General features: G+C 42.5%; 1 protein-coding gene across 2 annotated transcripts in view; it reads left to right on the forward strand.

The window, feature by feature from the left end:
- The window catches only part of rab6ba (RAB6B, member RAS oncogene family a), a 126,627-nt gene that overhangs the window by 49,848 nt on the left and 62,235 nt on the right, over positions 1-14,544 (forward strand). For both annotated transcript variants that reach the window (XM_034140902.1, XM_034140901.1), the window contains exon 2: positions 4,288-4,346. In XM_034140902.1, the coding sequence (XP_033996793.1) occupies positions 4,288-4,346 (59 nt within the window). The remainder of the gene's footprint in view (positions 1-4,287; positions 4,347-14,544) is intronic.

Consider the following 14,544-nt stretch of genomic DNA (forward strand, 5'->3'; position numbering starts at 1 on the left):
AAAGATGAATATGTTTATGCCTGTGCGGAATCAAAATCATCTGAATCATTTCAATGAATTGAAAGTCACAAATATTGCAGCAAATGTGGAATGGCAGCTGCACAAGAAGATGTTGCACTGGGGGTCTGTGTAGACGAGTACATCTAGATGTCAGTGAACTGTGTGGAGGTCAGCACCATCCAGAATCCGGCCGGTGTTTACAGGCTGATTACACCTAACTGTAGCACTTTGGATCTGTTCCAAGGAGTTATAGAGATTTTAGATAGCGGCTCTCAGCCAGCCCTGTGCACGGCTGCTAAATGGATTTAAGAACAGGATGTGATTACAGGATTCTGGCTTCCACGATTTCTTTGTTAGAGTCCTCCTGCTTAACAGAACCAACTGAGGATAAAAAAATTGGAAAACTATATACTACCAATAAGTCAGCCATGTCTCACCAATATTCTGTCCAAGAACTGATTTATTCTGGTAACACACACCTTGTGCTCCTAAAATGATCAATACATTATTGAATTTATATGAAATTAGATGGCTGTTATACCATACAGTACCATAACACATCTCCTGCAATGAAAACATTTCCATATTTGGGAAAATGCCTTCTATATTTATTGTATTGCCAATTTTTCTTGAAATAATGCTATAATATATCTCTGATCGCTTTAGTGCAATGCAAAACAATTTGAAAAATGTGCATTACAGAATTAATGTAAGTAACTGTCAGTGGAATCAATAGTGTTGGACCTGAATAATGCAGACAAATAGTAGTTTGTAACAGTTGATTTAAGGTTCAAGGTACAATATGGTGTTTTGCTTTAACTCAGAGAGTTGCTCTGTTTAGGCCTTTGATGGATATTATAAGAAAGAAATATTGTGCTTGAAAAAACTAAATAAGCCTCAATGAAAGTAAAATGTGCAAATATTGGGTGTCCTTTCATTAGATTCGATTGAAAACCTAAACCACCTCATCACTCTTTGATGCACATGTTGCTGCTCTATGAATAGTGTACGGAAACATATGACAACACATGTTTCCCATTTCAAATTAGTGAATAAAGTGAGGACAAAAACATAAATGTATTTATTTAATTTATATATCTCTTATGAGGAACAAGCAGGGCCGGTTCTAACCAATTTGCTGCCCGAGGCAACATTTTAGCTAACCCCCCCAGCCTGACATTATTACTATGGAAAATATAAAGATCAATAGAGTATCCAAGGAATACACAATATAATATATAAAGAATAAATCTCTACAAAATATCAATACACTACAAAAACAGAAACGTATTGGCATAGGTTACATAAAGAGGACTTCAAATGTATTCAGTATGGTATGAACATGTTTTAATTAGGGGGTAGACGTCACATACTCTAGGGGGGTCCGGGGGTATGCCCCACCGGGAAGAAATGTTTAAACAATTTAAAGTCAAATGCTTCAATCTGGTGCACTTTGAGCACCCATATGAAAAAGATCGGTTTACATTTTAATAATCAAATAAATATGTGAACATAACCAATAACCTACCATAGCCAATAACAAATAAATGTAACGTATTTTCATTTTGTTGTTCATTTATATCTTATTTTACCTAGTTAACAGTTATTTATTTATGCATTTTTTTTTAATCTCTCCAGTTTTAAACGATATTTTTGCTTTACTGTCCTATAGTATACACTGGAATGATTTCAAACCTGTTTTTATTTATCCTAATAATTATAGAGGTGTGCCTTGGAAATATTTGTTTACATAAATTGTGATCAAAACGTTTGAGACCCACTGAGATAACTTAGACTAAAGTTAACTATCTAAACTCTCAGAGAGTCCTTTACCTCTCAGTCTGACAGGAGAGGACTCTCCCTCCACCTTGTTGTAAAACAGCTTCTTATATCCGTTAGCGCAGCTAGCACCAGATGCTAACAACAACAATCCCCGGGACCGGTGTGCCTTCTCTCTCTCTCTCCCTCGCTCGCACGCTCACTCGCACGTTCACTCGCACGTTCACTCGCACTTTGGCTGTGAGCTGCGGGCGCCAGATAAGCCAACATCCCCCACTTTCATCACTTACAGCGCCCATCGTACAGGGCAAATGAAAAGTGTAACCGGGGTGAAAAGGGTGTTACCTTTACTTAATTATGAGTGTTGTTACATCAAGGCCGAAAATTAGGATGAGCCCAAACAGTCAAAAAAGATAGTTTTCCCTCCCAGAGCTACCAGCGAAGCGCCCCCCCCCCAGATCTGGTGCCCTATGCCAAAAACCGGCCCTTAAGACATATAATGAATCAGTCTGTTGGCTTGACAGTCATTGTTCTAACTATAAATGTAAGCAAAATCTGCTTAAACATAAATAGAATTAGAGGATGAAACCCTCTTTAGTTGTCACACATACATGCACACAGCACACACAGTGACCTTTGACCTCTGCATTTAACCAATCCTAGTACAGGAGCAGTGGGCAGCTATTGTACAGCGCCCAGGGAGCAATGGGGAGTGGGGGGGGAAAGGGGGTGTCCGGTGCCTTGCTCAAGGGCACCACGGCAGGGCCCAGGAGGTGAACTGGGACCTCTCCAAGTACCAGTCCACAGTCCATATTTAGGTCTGTTCGGGGACTTGAACCGGCGACCCTACGGCTCACAGTCCAAGCACCTACAGACTGAGCCACTGCTGGACTTAGGCAAAGAAAGGTCACCTATTATGCAAATGCACTTTTTGATGTATTTTATACATAAATACTGTATGTGTCCCCTGTGAGTAAGGAGACTCACAAAGTGTCAGAAAATACAACCCTCTCTCTTTTCCTCCTTACCCACATCTCTAAAAACGGGGGTGCAACAGAGCTGATCCAGATTTGCTGCGGTCATGACGACATTACTAATGGCGCATTTCCACTACACGGTCGGCCTCGGCCACACTCGGTACGGCTCGGTACGGCTTGGCCGCGTTGGGCCTTAACAGGGCCGACTCACTTCATGCTGCGCTTCCATTACAGTTTAGGAACTGGGGTAGTTACTATAGTAACGCAGTGTAGGCGGAGCCGTGACGTCATCTTCAATGAGAAATCCAGAAACACAACACAGCCGTTAGCTGTGAGCACTCAGAGCTCACAGCTCCTTATATATGTTCAGAAACTCGACAAAAGTTAAACAAGTACACACCACAGACTGCCTGTGTCATGGTGAATACAGTCGCTGCCTTATTTATGTCTGTATAGGCCGTTGTTGTGAGTGTGGACGGTCGGGGCATATACTGCGTTAGCTTAGCCAATCTCCATCTAGAAAAACACGCATTTTAAAAGGTTTTTCCCCTGCCGTCTGTCTGCAGACTTGACAAAGCATTAATTCATGGTTTTTACTAACCGGTATCAGTATGTTGTTACTTCGGCATCATTTTGAAACGTGTATTACAATTAAATCACGGTCAAATATGTCCATCTTGTTGTAGTTCTAGCCCTCTTGCCAGCGCTCCTCTCTCTAGTTTAGCATACTCAGCCCGACTCAGCCCTGTTTGTTGGCCCCGATAGAACCACAATTTTCTAGGGCCAGAAAAGAGGGGAAAAAGTGGCCCCGCGCCGTGCCGCGCCGGAACGAGGCCTAGTGGAAGCACAACCAAAAAAGGGGACGGCACGACACGGCACGCTTAAAGCGAGCTACGCGCTGCAATGGAAATGCGCCATTAAAGTATCTGAGTTTCAGGGGCGTGGCCAGCAGCAGCTCCAAAGGGGCGTGGCCAGCAGCAGCTTGGTTACATTTAAAGGGCCAGACCCAGAATCAGCACTTTAGTAACAGGGCTGAAATAGAGGGGTATGAGGCATGCTACAATGGGTGATCTGTTTGGTATATTGAGCAGAACACTTAAGGGTCATATTTTGTATAGATATGGCCCTATAATATATTGTTCTAATATAGCATAATAGGTGAGCTTTAAGATGGTCTTTTTTTAGATGGCTGACTTCCCTATCATGTTTCCTATAGTTCAGTAAAAAGGAAAATGTGAAGTTCGCATTTTTGCATGTCATTACCGCATTGGAAATATAAAATGGGAAATGCAGTTGTTTTTGGAACAAACATAATGGCAGTAGCAGCAGCAGCATGTTAATTACAGCTAGACCTGATTGCCTGGCTGACCTCCTGGTCACCCCCCCCACACAGTAATGAGCTCCCTGGGCAGCACAGACAGCCATGACTGAAACCATAACCACCAAACCTGCTGTGACACTTATTGAGTGTTTAACAGTGGAAGCCTCTTGTCTCTCATTTAACACACTCTGTCTTTTTCTTGTCTTGCAGTTGGAAAGACGTCTCTGATCACCCGGTTCATGTATGACAGCTTTGACAACACGTATCAGGTAGGTCCTACGGCAGAGTGAATATATTTGGTTGCAGTTGAATAGTCATCAGGACATAGGAAAAGAGAGTACAGTGCCAAGAGGATTACACTGCACTGAGTGACGTTATTGTGAAGTGCGTCTGCCTTTGTCAAACTACAATTTTACCTACACTGACTACTAAAAGCACATCTTGATATTTTCCCCCAGTGTTGTATTCAAGTCACCAATTCATGAGTCCAAGTCACTCTCGAGTCCCCACTTTTCGAGTCCGAGTCCAAGTCCGAGTCACCCAAGGAGTGTCCGAGTCAAGTCTGACTCATCATTACCTGTGTTCGAGTCCGAGTCCAAGTCACCCAAGAAGAGTCCAAGTCCGAGTCACAAGTCTTCATGTATTAATCTTCATGGATATATTTGTTGAAATGTAGCTGTAGCTCCTCTACATTGCTTTTATCCTGTCATGTTATACTAATATGTCTATTGAACTGCTGTGAAGCCAGTTTGGCTACAATTCTTGTATAAAAGGTGCTATACAAATATAAAGCTTATTACTAATATTAATATTATTATTATTATTATTATTGTAAATGACCTTTAATATGTCTAACTATATTTAAAATTAGTTACCTTTTAGAGAAGTGATTATATTTGTATGCCAATAATTTCCTATGGTAAAGTTTTCGATTTGCACTTTTATTTTGATAGTAATAAGATCGGGACTCTTATTTTGAAGGAACTTTTACCAGAAGTCAATGGACAACGGAGTAGTGTAAACACACATGTATAATGACGGACAGATGACAAATAAATTAACATATATTAAATAGTTACATTGTGAGCATTTTGCGCCGGTCTTTCCCAATGTCTAAGCAGAATCTGTGAAAGCATAGAGTACGATGCAGGGTGTGTGTCTGGACATCTTTAGACTGGAATAGCGGGGGGGGGGGCCCAGTACGTGAACTCGCCTCGCAGGTACACACGCCAGGACAGAGTACATCTGACTCGAGACAAAACTTGCTCGAATCCGAGTCAATGTACAAGTCGAGTCCGAGTCATCGTGGGTGAAAAATTCACGTGTCAGAGTCATCGTGCGCGAGAATTCACGAGTCCGAGTCAGAGTCATCGTGCGTGAGAATTCACGAGTCCGAGTTTGAGTCCGCGTCAATCAGTGCGTGAGTCCGAGTCGAGTCTAGAGTCTCGAAAATCGGCACTCGAGTACTCCATCTCTGTTTTACCCTTTGCATTCTAATAATGTTGTTTCATGCAGTTTATGTAAACAGTGAATATTTTTATTTCATTATCAAGAAACAGGCAGTGGTGACTCGTCATTAGGGGCAGGTGGGGCACAGGTGATTCGTCTGTACATTGCTGTTTTAGTCTGCGTTCTTCCAATTAGTGTCCACAGTGTGCCTATTGAGCCGTGTTGAGCAATGTGGGGCAAGCCCCTCTCTCTGCTATCTAAATGAATGGGTGCTGTAAAAACTACACTGCGCATGCTCAGAGTATTTTTCTATTCAATGTGTGCGGCAAAAAAATAATCACCAGTGGGGCAAAGTGCTGGCATACCTACCAAACGTCATCTCATAATTCAGAGAGCTGATTGGCTGTAAGTACGTGGGCTGCGAAAAGTGTAGTTTTCACCCTGTAGTGAAGAGGAGACGAGAGAGAGCAGCGTATAGCGATTAAAATCAGTAAAACGGAAAGAAAATGAATGAAGTTGACCATCTACTTCAGCTTTGGTAAGTTCATTGTATGTCATATATTTTGTTGATCTTTTGTGTTTTGCCTATAGGCTATTGCTCTGCTGGATCGATTGATATTGTGACCTCGGTGATGAGTGTCTGTGTTTTCCTTATATCCACCCCCCCCCCCCCCTCTCTCTCTATCGGAACCATGGATAGCCTACAGCTATTTGTTTACGTCTTTAAAAAAAGCACCAGAAGCTTATATATACACATCTAAGGCTGCCTTTACACGGGAACGTTTGCGTTTACGCACCGTATGCGTTTTCAAAAAAGTATTCCGTTCACACGCATTCGATTCATTTAACGTGTCTGTTCACACGAGACCGCTCGACCCGCTGGACACGCTGTAGTACATATGCCAGGCCTGTAAGTGGCGCTGCTGCCGCCACAAAATACACCAAAAGCAGCGAAGAAGACCCCGGAGCATGGTTGCCATGGTTGCCCTTCTGTTTATGCCCCGCGGTGGATTTAGCAACATGTAGTAGTTCATGTAATTCTCCATGTCCACTTGTTGCTGATGGTTGTGGTAGAGGAGCTGTACATTTTGCACTAACATCTGTAGCATGGTCGAGCTGTAGATGTTGTACTAACATCTGTAGCATGGTCAGTAGCAGTAGCACTAGCAGTAGCTTCTGACAGTAGCTACTGGCCATGCTACAGCAGTGAGCAGCAGAGGTGGGGAGAGGCGGGGCTATGGCTTCATCTATCGGGAAATATTCGTATAGAGGCGATTACACGGAGCCGTTTGACCCCCCAGAGCGTTTCGTTTGCAAATCTATCCACCTTGGGACCCGTTATCGTTTGTGGGGTCCGTTTCTATCGTTTTGTTACGGCCTCGTGTAAATGAAAGGGCTATACGCAAGAGAAACTATGCGGATACAACCCGTTTCGTTCCCGTGTAAATGGGGTCTAAGTTGTTCGTGCCCCACCACTTTTGTACATATAAAAACGCCACTGGAAACAGGAACGGAAATAAAAAAAGGAAAGTGTAAGGAAATTATTGCTTGCACTCACCATACTGTTTCAATTGACATGAATCCAATTGTAATCCAGATTGTATTCAAATATTTGAATAGATAATACTTTATTCAATAGCTTCACAACTTGTTATGCCTACACAACTACTACTGTGCATATCACCATTCAAACAAGAAACACCACCCAACTCGGTAACACTGTGAAATGTCATTCAAATCGTAAATCATTATGTCATGAACATAACATATGTTCTTCTACGGTAAAATTATTTATTATTATTCCGCCGCGTTTTTTGTTACCTTCTCCTCCCCTTTCCACATCGCAGAAACTCTGTTCAAACATCAAAACATTCAGCTTGATTAGAACATGTGCTCTATAACTTTTCACATTCATAACTTTCATAATTCTAGAGATAACTTCTCCTTCATACTCTCACTCAGAAACCTCATTCCAGCTTTCTGACATTATTTGTAATACCCAACTTCAGAATCAGATTTATAGTTTTTGAAATATCAAACATAGTTTGGAGCTTGGTAAAGAGGCCTTCTTCAGATTTTAAAGGAGAGGTGTCATGCTTTTCCGGTTATTACCCGTCCCCTTGTGTGTTATGAAGGTTTTTATGCATGTAAACAGTGTGCAGAGTCAAAACCCTCAAAGTACACCCTGTAGCGAGTAAAACTCTAACACAGAAAATACCTCCCCAAAACGCCTCGTTGGAGATACGTCATTGTCCATTTGATTCTTCCGGGACGGCATGATGTCAAGCCGTACCCGGAACGAAATGGACCAATCCGTGGAGCCGTTACGTTACGTCCGCGGAGCCGTTACGTTAAGCCCCTGCTGATTGGTCCAAATTGACCAATCCACGGACTTCCTCACACACACATCTGTGTGCAGGGAGCAGGCAGCTCAGCTGATTTCTCCTCCCTGGCTGCAGGCTGATAACAGACAGTTGGGATCGCTGCAAAATTCTCTCTGCAGACCCATTCTCACAGCGTTTATCAACCTTTTTCTTACTCAATATCAAGACACACTTATTGTTTTTACTTCGGCTGTGAGTTTGTGTGTGCTCAGGATGAGTTTGGCTGTGTTTCGCTATGTATCCTAAACAAGGAAACAACACCTCCACGGAGCTCAGCGCGATTCACAACGTCCCGACCAATCAGAGCACACTGTGCTCACAGGGAGGGTGGGGGCTGGAGCTATTGGAGCTACAACGAGCCGTTAAAGGCAGAGAGTGAAATTCAGTGAATACACGTAGTTTACAGAGATGCTGTATGAGAAACCAATGTGAGTTTGGAAAAATGCACAGTATAAATCTATTCTAGTCGACCTCAACAATGTAATTATGATCAGTGGAAATGGCCATGACACCTCTCCTTTAACATTAGTGTATATTGCGCCGCTCCTTGAGTCTAGAGTGCTTTGATCTCAAAACAGAGTGGAGTAAAGCTTGAAATTCACCTAACAAAACAACTTTAAGCATGCCATAAGTCCCAAACCATACACTCCTGAGACATCATTTTTATGAAAAACGTAGGAAAACCTATCAAGACATGAAAAATACCATGCTTGAAGCAAAGAACAAAAAAAAAAGTCCCTCTTGAAGGCAAGAATGTGTCAAAAACTTTTCACAGCTCCTAATTCAGCCCGATTGTAAATGTAGCCTCATCTTTCCACCAGCTGCACACCTTCAGATAAACTACCAAAGGAGCCCCATTATTGACCCCAACGTACACAAAAAGCACACTAAAACGCTCATCAGGGATCTGATATGCTCACAGCGTAGACATTTTTACGATAGCAGCTACCGTTTTTTAACAATAGACAGAAATGTGAGAGGTTTATCTCTCATTCAGAACAATGGAAAGGCTCTATCGCTTTAAAGGAGCCAGCCACAGTCCCACCTGTTTACCAGGTGTGACTGTGGCTCTTTGGTGGTGTGTCAGTCTTTCAATTAGAAGGTTGTGTTTGATTCCATGTCTTGCAGTCAAGATGTCATTATATTCAGGGGTGCACATAACTGGTACGCAGGTACGCATGCACGGCAAACATCTGAAATGCGTACCGTCACTTGTGTCACTAAGCGCCTTTGCGTACCGACGGACTTGTGAAGCTTTTCCAGAAGGCGCTAAGATCACTGGACGACAGAGTCGGTCGCCGTGTGCACAGACGGGGCTGCTGTTAACGTTGGTGTGTACAACAGAATTGTGCCAAAACTACGCCAACTGGCTGCGGAAGGAGACTCCCCTCTGCACATTCTGTGTCGACGTTCGCGACACAGAGGGCTTCATCACATAACTTTGTGTGGGGCCACAAGTTGGAGTACCAAACACTGTCTCCTGGTACTCATCTGAGTAACTCACTAAGAAAGTTATGTGCACCCCTGATTATATTTATATCTTGCTAATTATTGCAGCATAAACATTACTCAGTGAATATTTACTATTTAACTATACTTAAATATACTACTGATCATAATTCCATTGTTGAGGTCTACTAGAATAGATTTATATTGTGCAGTGTTCCAAACTCACATTGGTTTCTCATACAGCATCTCTGTATAGTATGTGTATTCACTCTCTGTCCTAAACGGCTTGTTGGAGCTCCTGCCCCCCCCCCCCCCCCCCCCCCCCCTCCCTATGAGCCCACTGTGCTCTGATTGGTCAGCTCGCCCACTATGTTCTGATGAGTCTACCACTGTTACAGCGGAACATCAATGATTATGTGTTACAACGGTGTTAGCAACCAGGAAATGAAGGAGCCGTGGAGGACCGTGGAGGACCCATCAGTGTATCCTCGATCATAGCTCCTCCAGAGAGCCTCCTCGACGCTCGATGCTCGGTCCTCGATGTGTATTTAGAGAAATTAGATGTCCTTCAACATGGCGCGCTAAAATTCATTTCTGGGTCACTACCGGAGGACCGAGGAGTCGAGGAGTCGAGGAGGGGGATTTGATGAAATAAGAACGGCCCCAGCCCTGCAGTGAAAAAACAGAGAAGGGAGGGGGGAGACAGAAGAAAACACAACAAAAGCACAACAAAACCAAAACCAAACAGAATCATCACAGAAACCTTCCTAAGCAAAAAGACTATTCAAACACAACCTTTGTCTCTTATGATCAAGTTTATCACTATTGGTAAGCTTTCCTTTTATAGTGAAACATACAGTTTTACATAAAACACACACATAGATTGAAGATATAATAATTACCTTGATCAAATATCCAGAAAAGAAAATGTGTATAAGGAGGTTGAGAGCCAAGAAGTATGTTAAAACAGGAACCTTTGAACTGAACAGCCTCATGAACACTTCGGGCCCTCAAGCATCCCTATTTCTATTCTCCAAAGCACCCTTATCTCTCTCAACACCCTGAAAAATAATATTGCATATGCAGCCACAGCACTTATAATGATCTTAGGAAGCATCTGCAGAAACACAGAAAATAAAACCTGCAGTAATATTGCTATATAAGCAAAAATAATCGACTTATATAGTAATAAAAAAGGAATTAAACATAAATCTCACCAAGCTATTCCGTCATACATTGTGTGTGTGTGTGTGTGTGTGTGTGTGTGTGTGTGTGTGTGTGTGTGTGTGTGTGTGTGTGTGTGTGTGTGTGGTGTGTGTGTGTGTGTGTGTGTGTGTGTGTGTGTATGTGTGTATGTGTGTGTGTGTGTGTGTATGTGTGTGTGTGTGTGTGTGTGTGTGTGTGTGTGTGTGTGTGTGTGTGTGTGTGTGTGTGTGTGTGTGTGTGTGTGTGTGTGTGTGTGTGTGTGTGTGTGTGTGTGTGTGGATCACTAAGGCTCTTTATTGAGGGAATGTACAGAGTTGTGAGCCTGTGTGCTTTGTGTGAAACACTATAATCATGTTAGCCTAGACACACTAAAATGCCCTCAGTTTATGAGAGCACTGAAGTAAGGTAGAGAAACTTTATTGTTCCCAAAGGGTAAATGTGTCTCAGCAAAGAGCTACAGTCCATTCCTGTATGTTAAAAACATCACAACAACAACAACACAACATCACTGTTGACAACACAGACAAAAAATGAACCTGTAGAATGAAAGTGGTAGCTGCCTGTGTATTTATTGCACATTGCTCTTGTACTGGTACTAAGATTTAGCATCAGGGTTCAGCAGCTGGATGGAGGCTGGAAGAATCGATAACTTAAAGCAGTGTGATTTGCACTTTGGCTCACAAAGTCCTCTTTCTGATGGCAGAGGTTTGTTCTCAGAGACGAGTTGTGATTCAGCAGTTATTTGTGTTGCTTGTTTCATGCTTGCACAGGCACTCAATAAGCTCATAGTCTCTTTTACCTATTTCCTGCTATAGCTTTTTGTGCATTCTGGCAAGCTTGTTTCAGTTAGGATGCCAGACCATGCTGTGATTCCATCATGGGAGGTTCTGGGGGGGCTCTGGAAACGCAATTGGATTCCATATCTAAAAATGCTCTCCAGGATGGTCCCGTACTACAAGTGCGTGACACGGCTGCTCACTCCATACAGCCTCCACAAGCTTTCACACACTCAGAATGAACTTTTGTCCAAAGTAAGAAATAGTTGCATACTTTCTGACCAAAACCTGAACCTTTGTAGAATTGAGCAGCACACTTGCTGTCAGGCCAGTAGAGTTTATAATCTTCTGCAGACTTCTGGTCCTTCTAAAGCTTGAGACAGGCAGCTTCAGTCTCACCCATGTGTTAAAGGAGAGGTGTCATGGCCATTTCCACTGATCATAATTCCATTGTTGAGGTATACTAAAATAGATTTATACTGTGCAATTTTCCAAACTCACATTGGTTTCGCATACAGCATCTCTGTAAAGTGTGTGTATTCAGCAGTATTCACTCTCTCCACTAAACGGCTCGTTGGAGCTCTTGCCCCCCCCCCTCCCTGTGAGCCTAGTGTGCTCCGATTGGTCAGCTCGGCCACTCTGTTCTGATTAGTCAACCACCAGAGAGGCTCCGCCCATGTCTAACAGTGCTTTTTTCGGCTCGCTCTCAGCGGAACAACAGTCTTATAATGGCCTCGGTACAGCCGTATATTTTATACGCTAACTAACCGAACTGTACCTACAACTGTTGTTATAGAAGAGTAAGTTATTTTTACCTGTAATAAACTACTACTGTTTGATGAGAAATCAAATCATGGTTTGCTATATATGAATGATATGTTATAGGAGCAAATAATTCAGGGAAGAAAGGATAGGCCTACTAAGTATTTCCATCAAACTTTATTTTTAGAAATGTACAAAATGAACATGCGTAAATATACATATATACACGGTATATCATCCATTCCTCCCCTTATAGGCGTTTTCGGCATCTTGCCTATCGCAGCTTTGTAAGTGGCTGCCGGGGCTTTTTAGGACGAGGCATCAGAGTGGGTCATCCCGTGTGTGTGTTGTCCGCCAGATACGCCAGGAGTTTCCTGATCTGGCTGGACGAAATCAAATGCAAATCACAAAATATTAGAGAAACTTAGTTGTTTTAGATTCGTTAGTAGTAGTTGTGGTAGGAGTGTGTATCTATCTAATCTATCTATCTAATCAACACAGTTAGCTTGCCAGCTAATATGCTAACCTACGTTTGCTAGTTGTTCAGTGTAATATGCCAATCTACTATGAACAACAGCTAGTCTAGGCTAGCAAGAACATGTTTACAATTGCAATCTTATACAGGTAGTCTGCTACGTTCGGTCATTCATTGTAGCTGGCATGAAAACAATGTTTTCCCTAGCATGTCTAGCTCTAGGTAGCCTTGTTGTTTAGCTATGTAGCATACACGCTATGAACGGTAGCTTGGTAGCATACACGCCAGGAACGCCAACTATAATGTACTGACCGTACGGTAAATCACCCGGAGTATACTGTCTATGAGTATTTCGTGTGTGAATGCAGACATTCTCCTGCTATGAGATACATGTATGTAAGGCCATCTGCTGATATTGGAGTTGATATATGGAAACGCTAGCAACTTAGTTAGCCCAGTTAGCACTGTGTCAATGGCTTAGCAGTCCGAAACACGTTTACACATTTAAACAGTCGTGGTAGATACCTTGTTTGGGAGACATTCCTAACGAAATGAAGTGCCAATCACAAAATATTATTGAAACTTAGTCGTTTTATGTTCGTCAGCTTGCCAGCTGGATTACAATGCTAACCTACGTTTGCTAGTTGTTCAGTGTAATATGCTATACTATACTATACTATACTATAATATACTATGAACAACAGATAGTGGTTCATATTAGGCTATCAAGAACATGTTTACAATTGCAATCTTATACGGGTAGTCTGCTACATTCATTGTAGCTGGCATAACAACAATGTTTTCCAGAGCAAACTCATGTCTAGCTCCGTTGTTTAGCTCGGTAGCATACACGCTAGGAACGCCAGCTATAATGTAATTACGTTTCGCGACTGACCGTACGGTAAATCACCCGGAGTATACTGTCTATGAGTATTTTGTGTGTGAATGCAGACATTCTCCTGCTATGAGATACATGTATGTAAGGCCATCTGCTGATATTGGAGTTGATATATGGAAACGCTAGCAACTTAGTTAGCACAGTTGGCACTGTGTCAATGGCTTAGCAGTCCGACACACGTTTACACATTTAAATGGTGGTAGATACCTTGTTTGATAAATACACAAATAACAATGCAAACTTACAGGTTGTGTACCCGAATCTTCCCCTGCTCCAAACGGTCCAAACAAACTAGGAATAGCATCGTCCTTCAGTTTCAAATGCTGTGCATATCCGGCCTCAAACTGGGCAATGTTTTGGAAGCTTTCGTCTGTGAAATGCCGCGCACACAGTAACGTTCTTCGAACCTCTGAAGGAACAGTGTTAAACAGAAATTTCAACCACTGACTTCGTCGTGGTTCTTCCGTCCGTAGGACAAACAGCTCAGATTTCCCCTCACATTTCAGGAAACAGGTCCTTGGCATTGGCATGACTGGATCGATTGTGAACTGAACCAGAGCTTCCAACAGTAAATGTTAGGCTGGCAGAGGGTGCGGCCAGCGCCGCTGGGTGTGGCCATAGCTCTTCCGGATTGGTCCATTTTGTTCCGGGTACGGCATCATGCCGTACCCGGAAGAATCAAATGGACAATGACGTATCTCCAACGAGGCGTTTCGGGGAGGTATTTTCTGTGTTAGAGTTTTACTCGCTACAGGGTGTACTTTGAGGGTTTTGACTCTGCACACCGTTTACATGCATAAAAACCTTCATAACACACAAGGGGACGGGTAATAACCGGAAAAGCATGACACCTCTCCTTTAATATATCTCTAAAGAATGCCTCCTAATTCCTCCCCTCCTTCATCTAACATGACTTCATCTACTCTTCAGAACAAACAGCTATAATTAAAAAGTTCTCTCCATCACCCGGAATCTAAGTTTATAAATACTGGTCAATTCAGAGTTTGGGATATTTACTTCCAAAGCATGTCATCTTTTAGATTAGTAGAAATAAAACAACCAAAATAA

Source organism: Trematomus bernacchii, unplaced genomic scaffold (assembly GCF_902827165.1).
Source record: "Trematomus bernacchii unplaced genomic scaffold, fTreBer1.1, whole genome shotgun sequence".
NCBI classification, from domain to species: domain Eukaryota; kingdom Metazoa; phylum Chordata; class Actinopteri; order Perciformes; family Nototheniidae; genus Trematomus; species Trematomus bernacchii.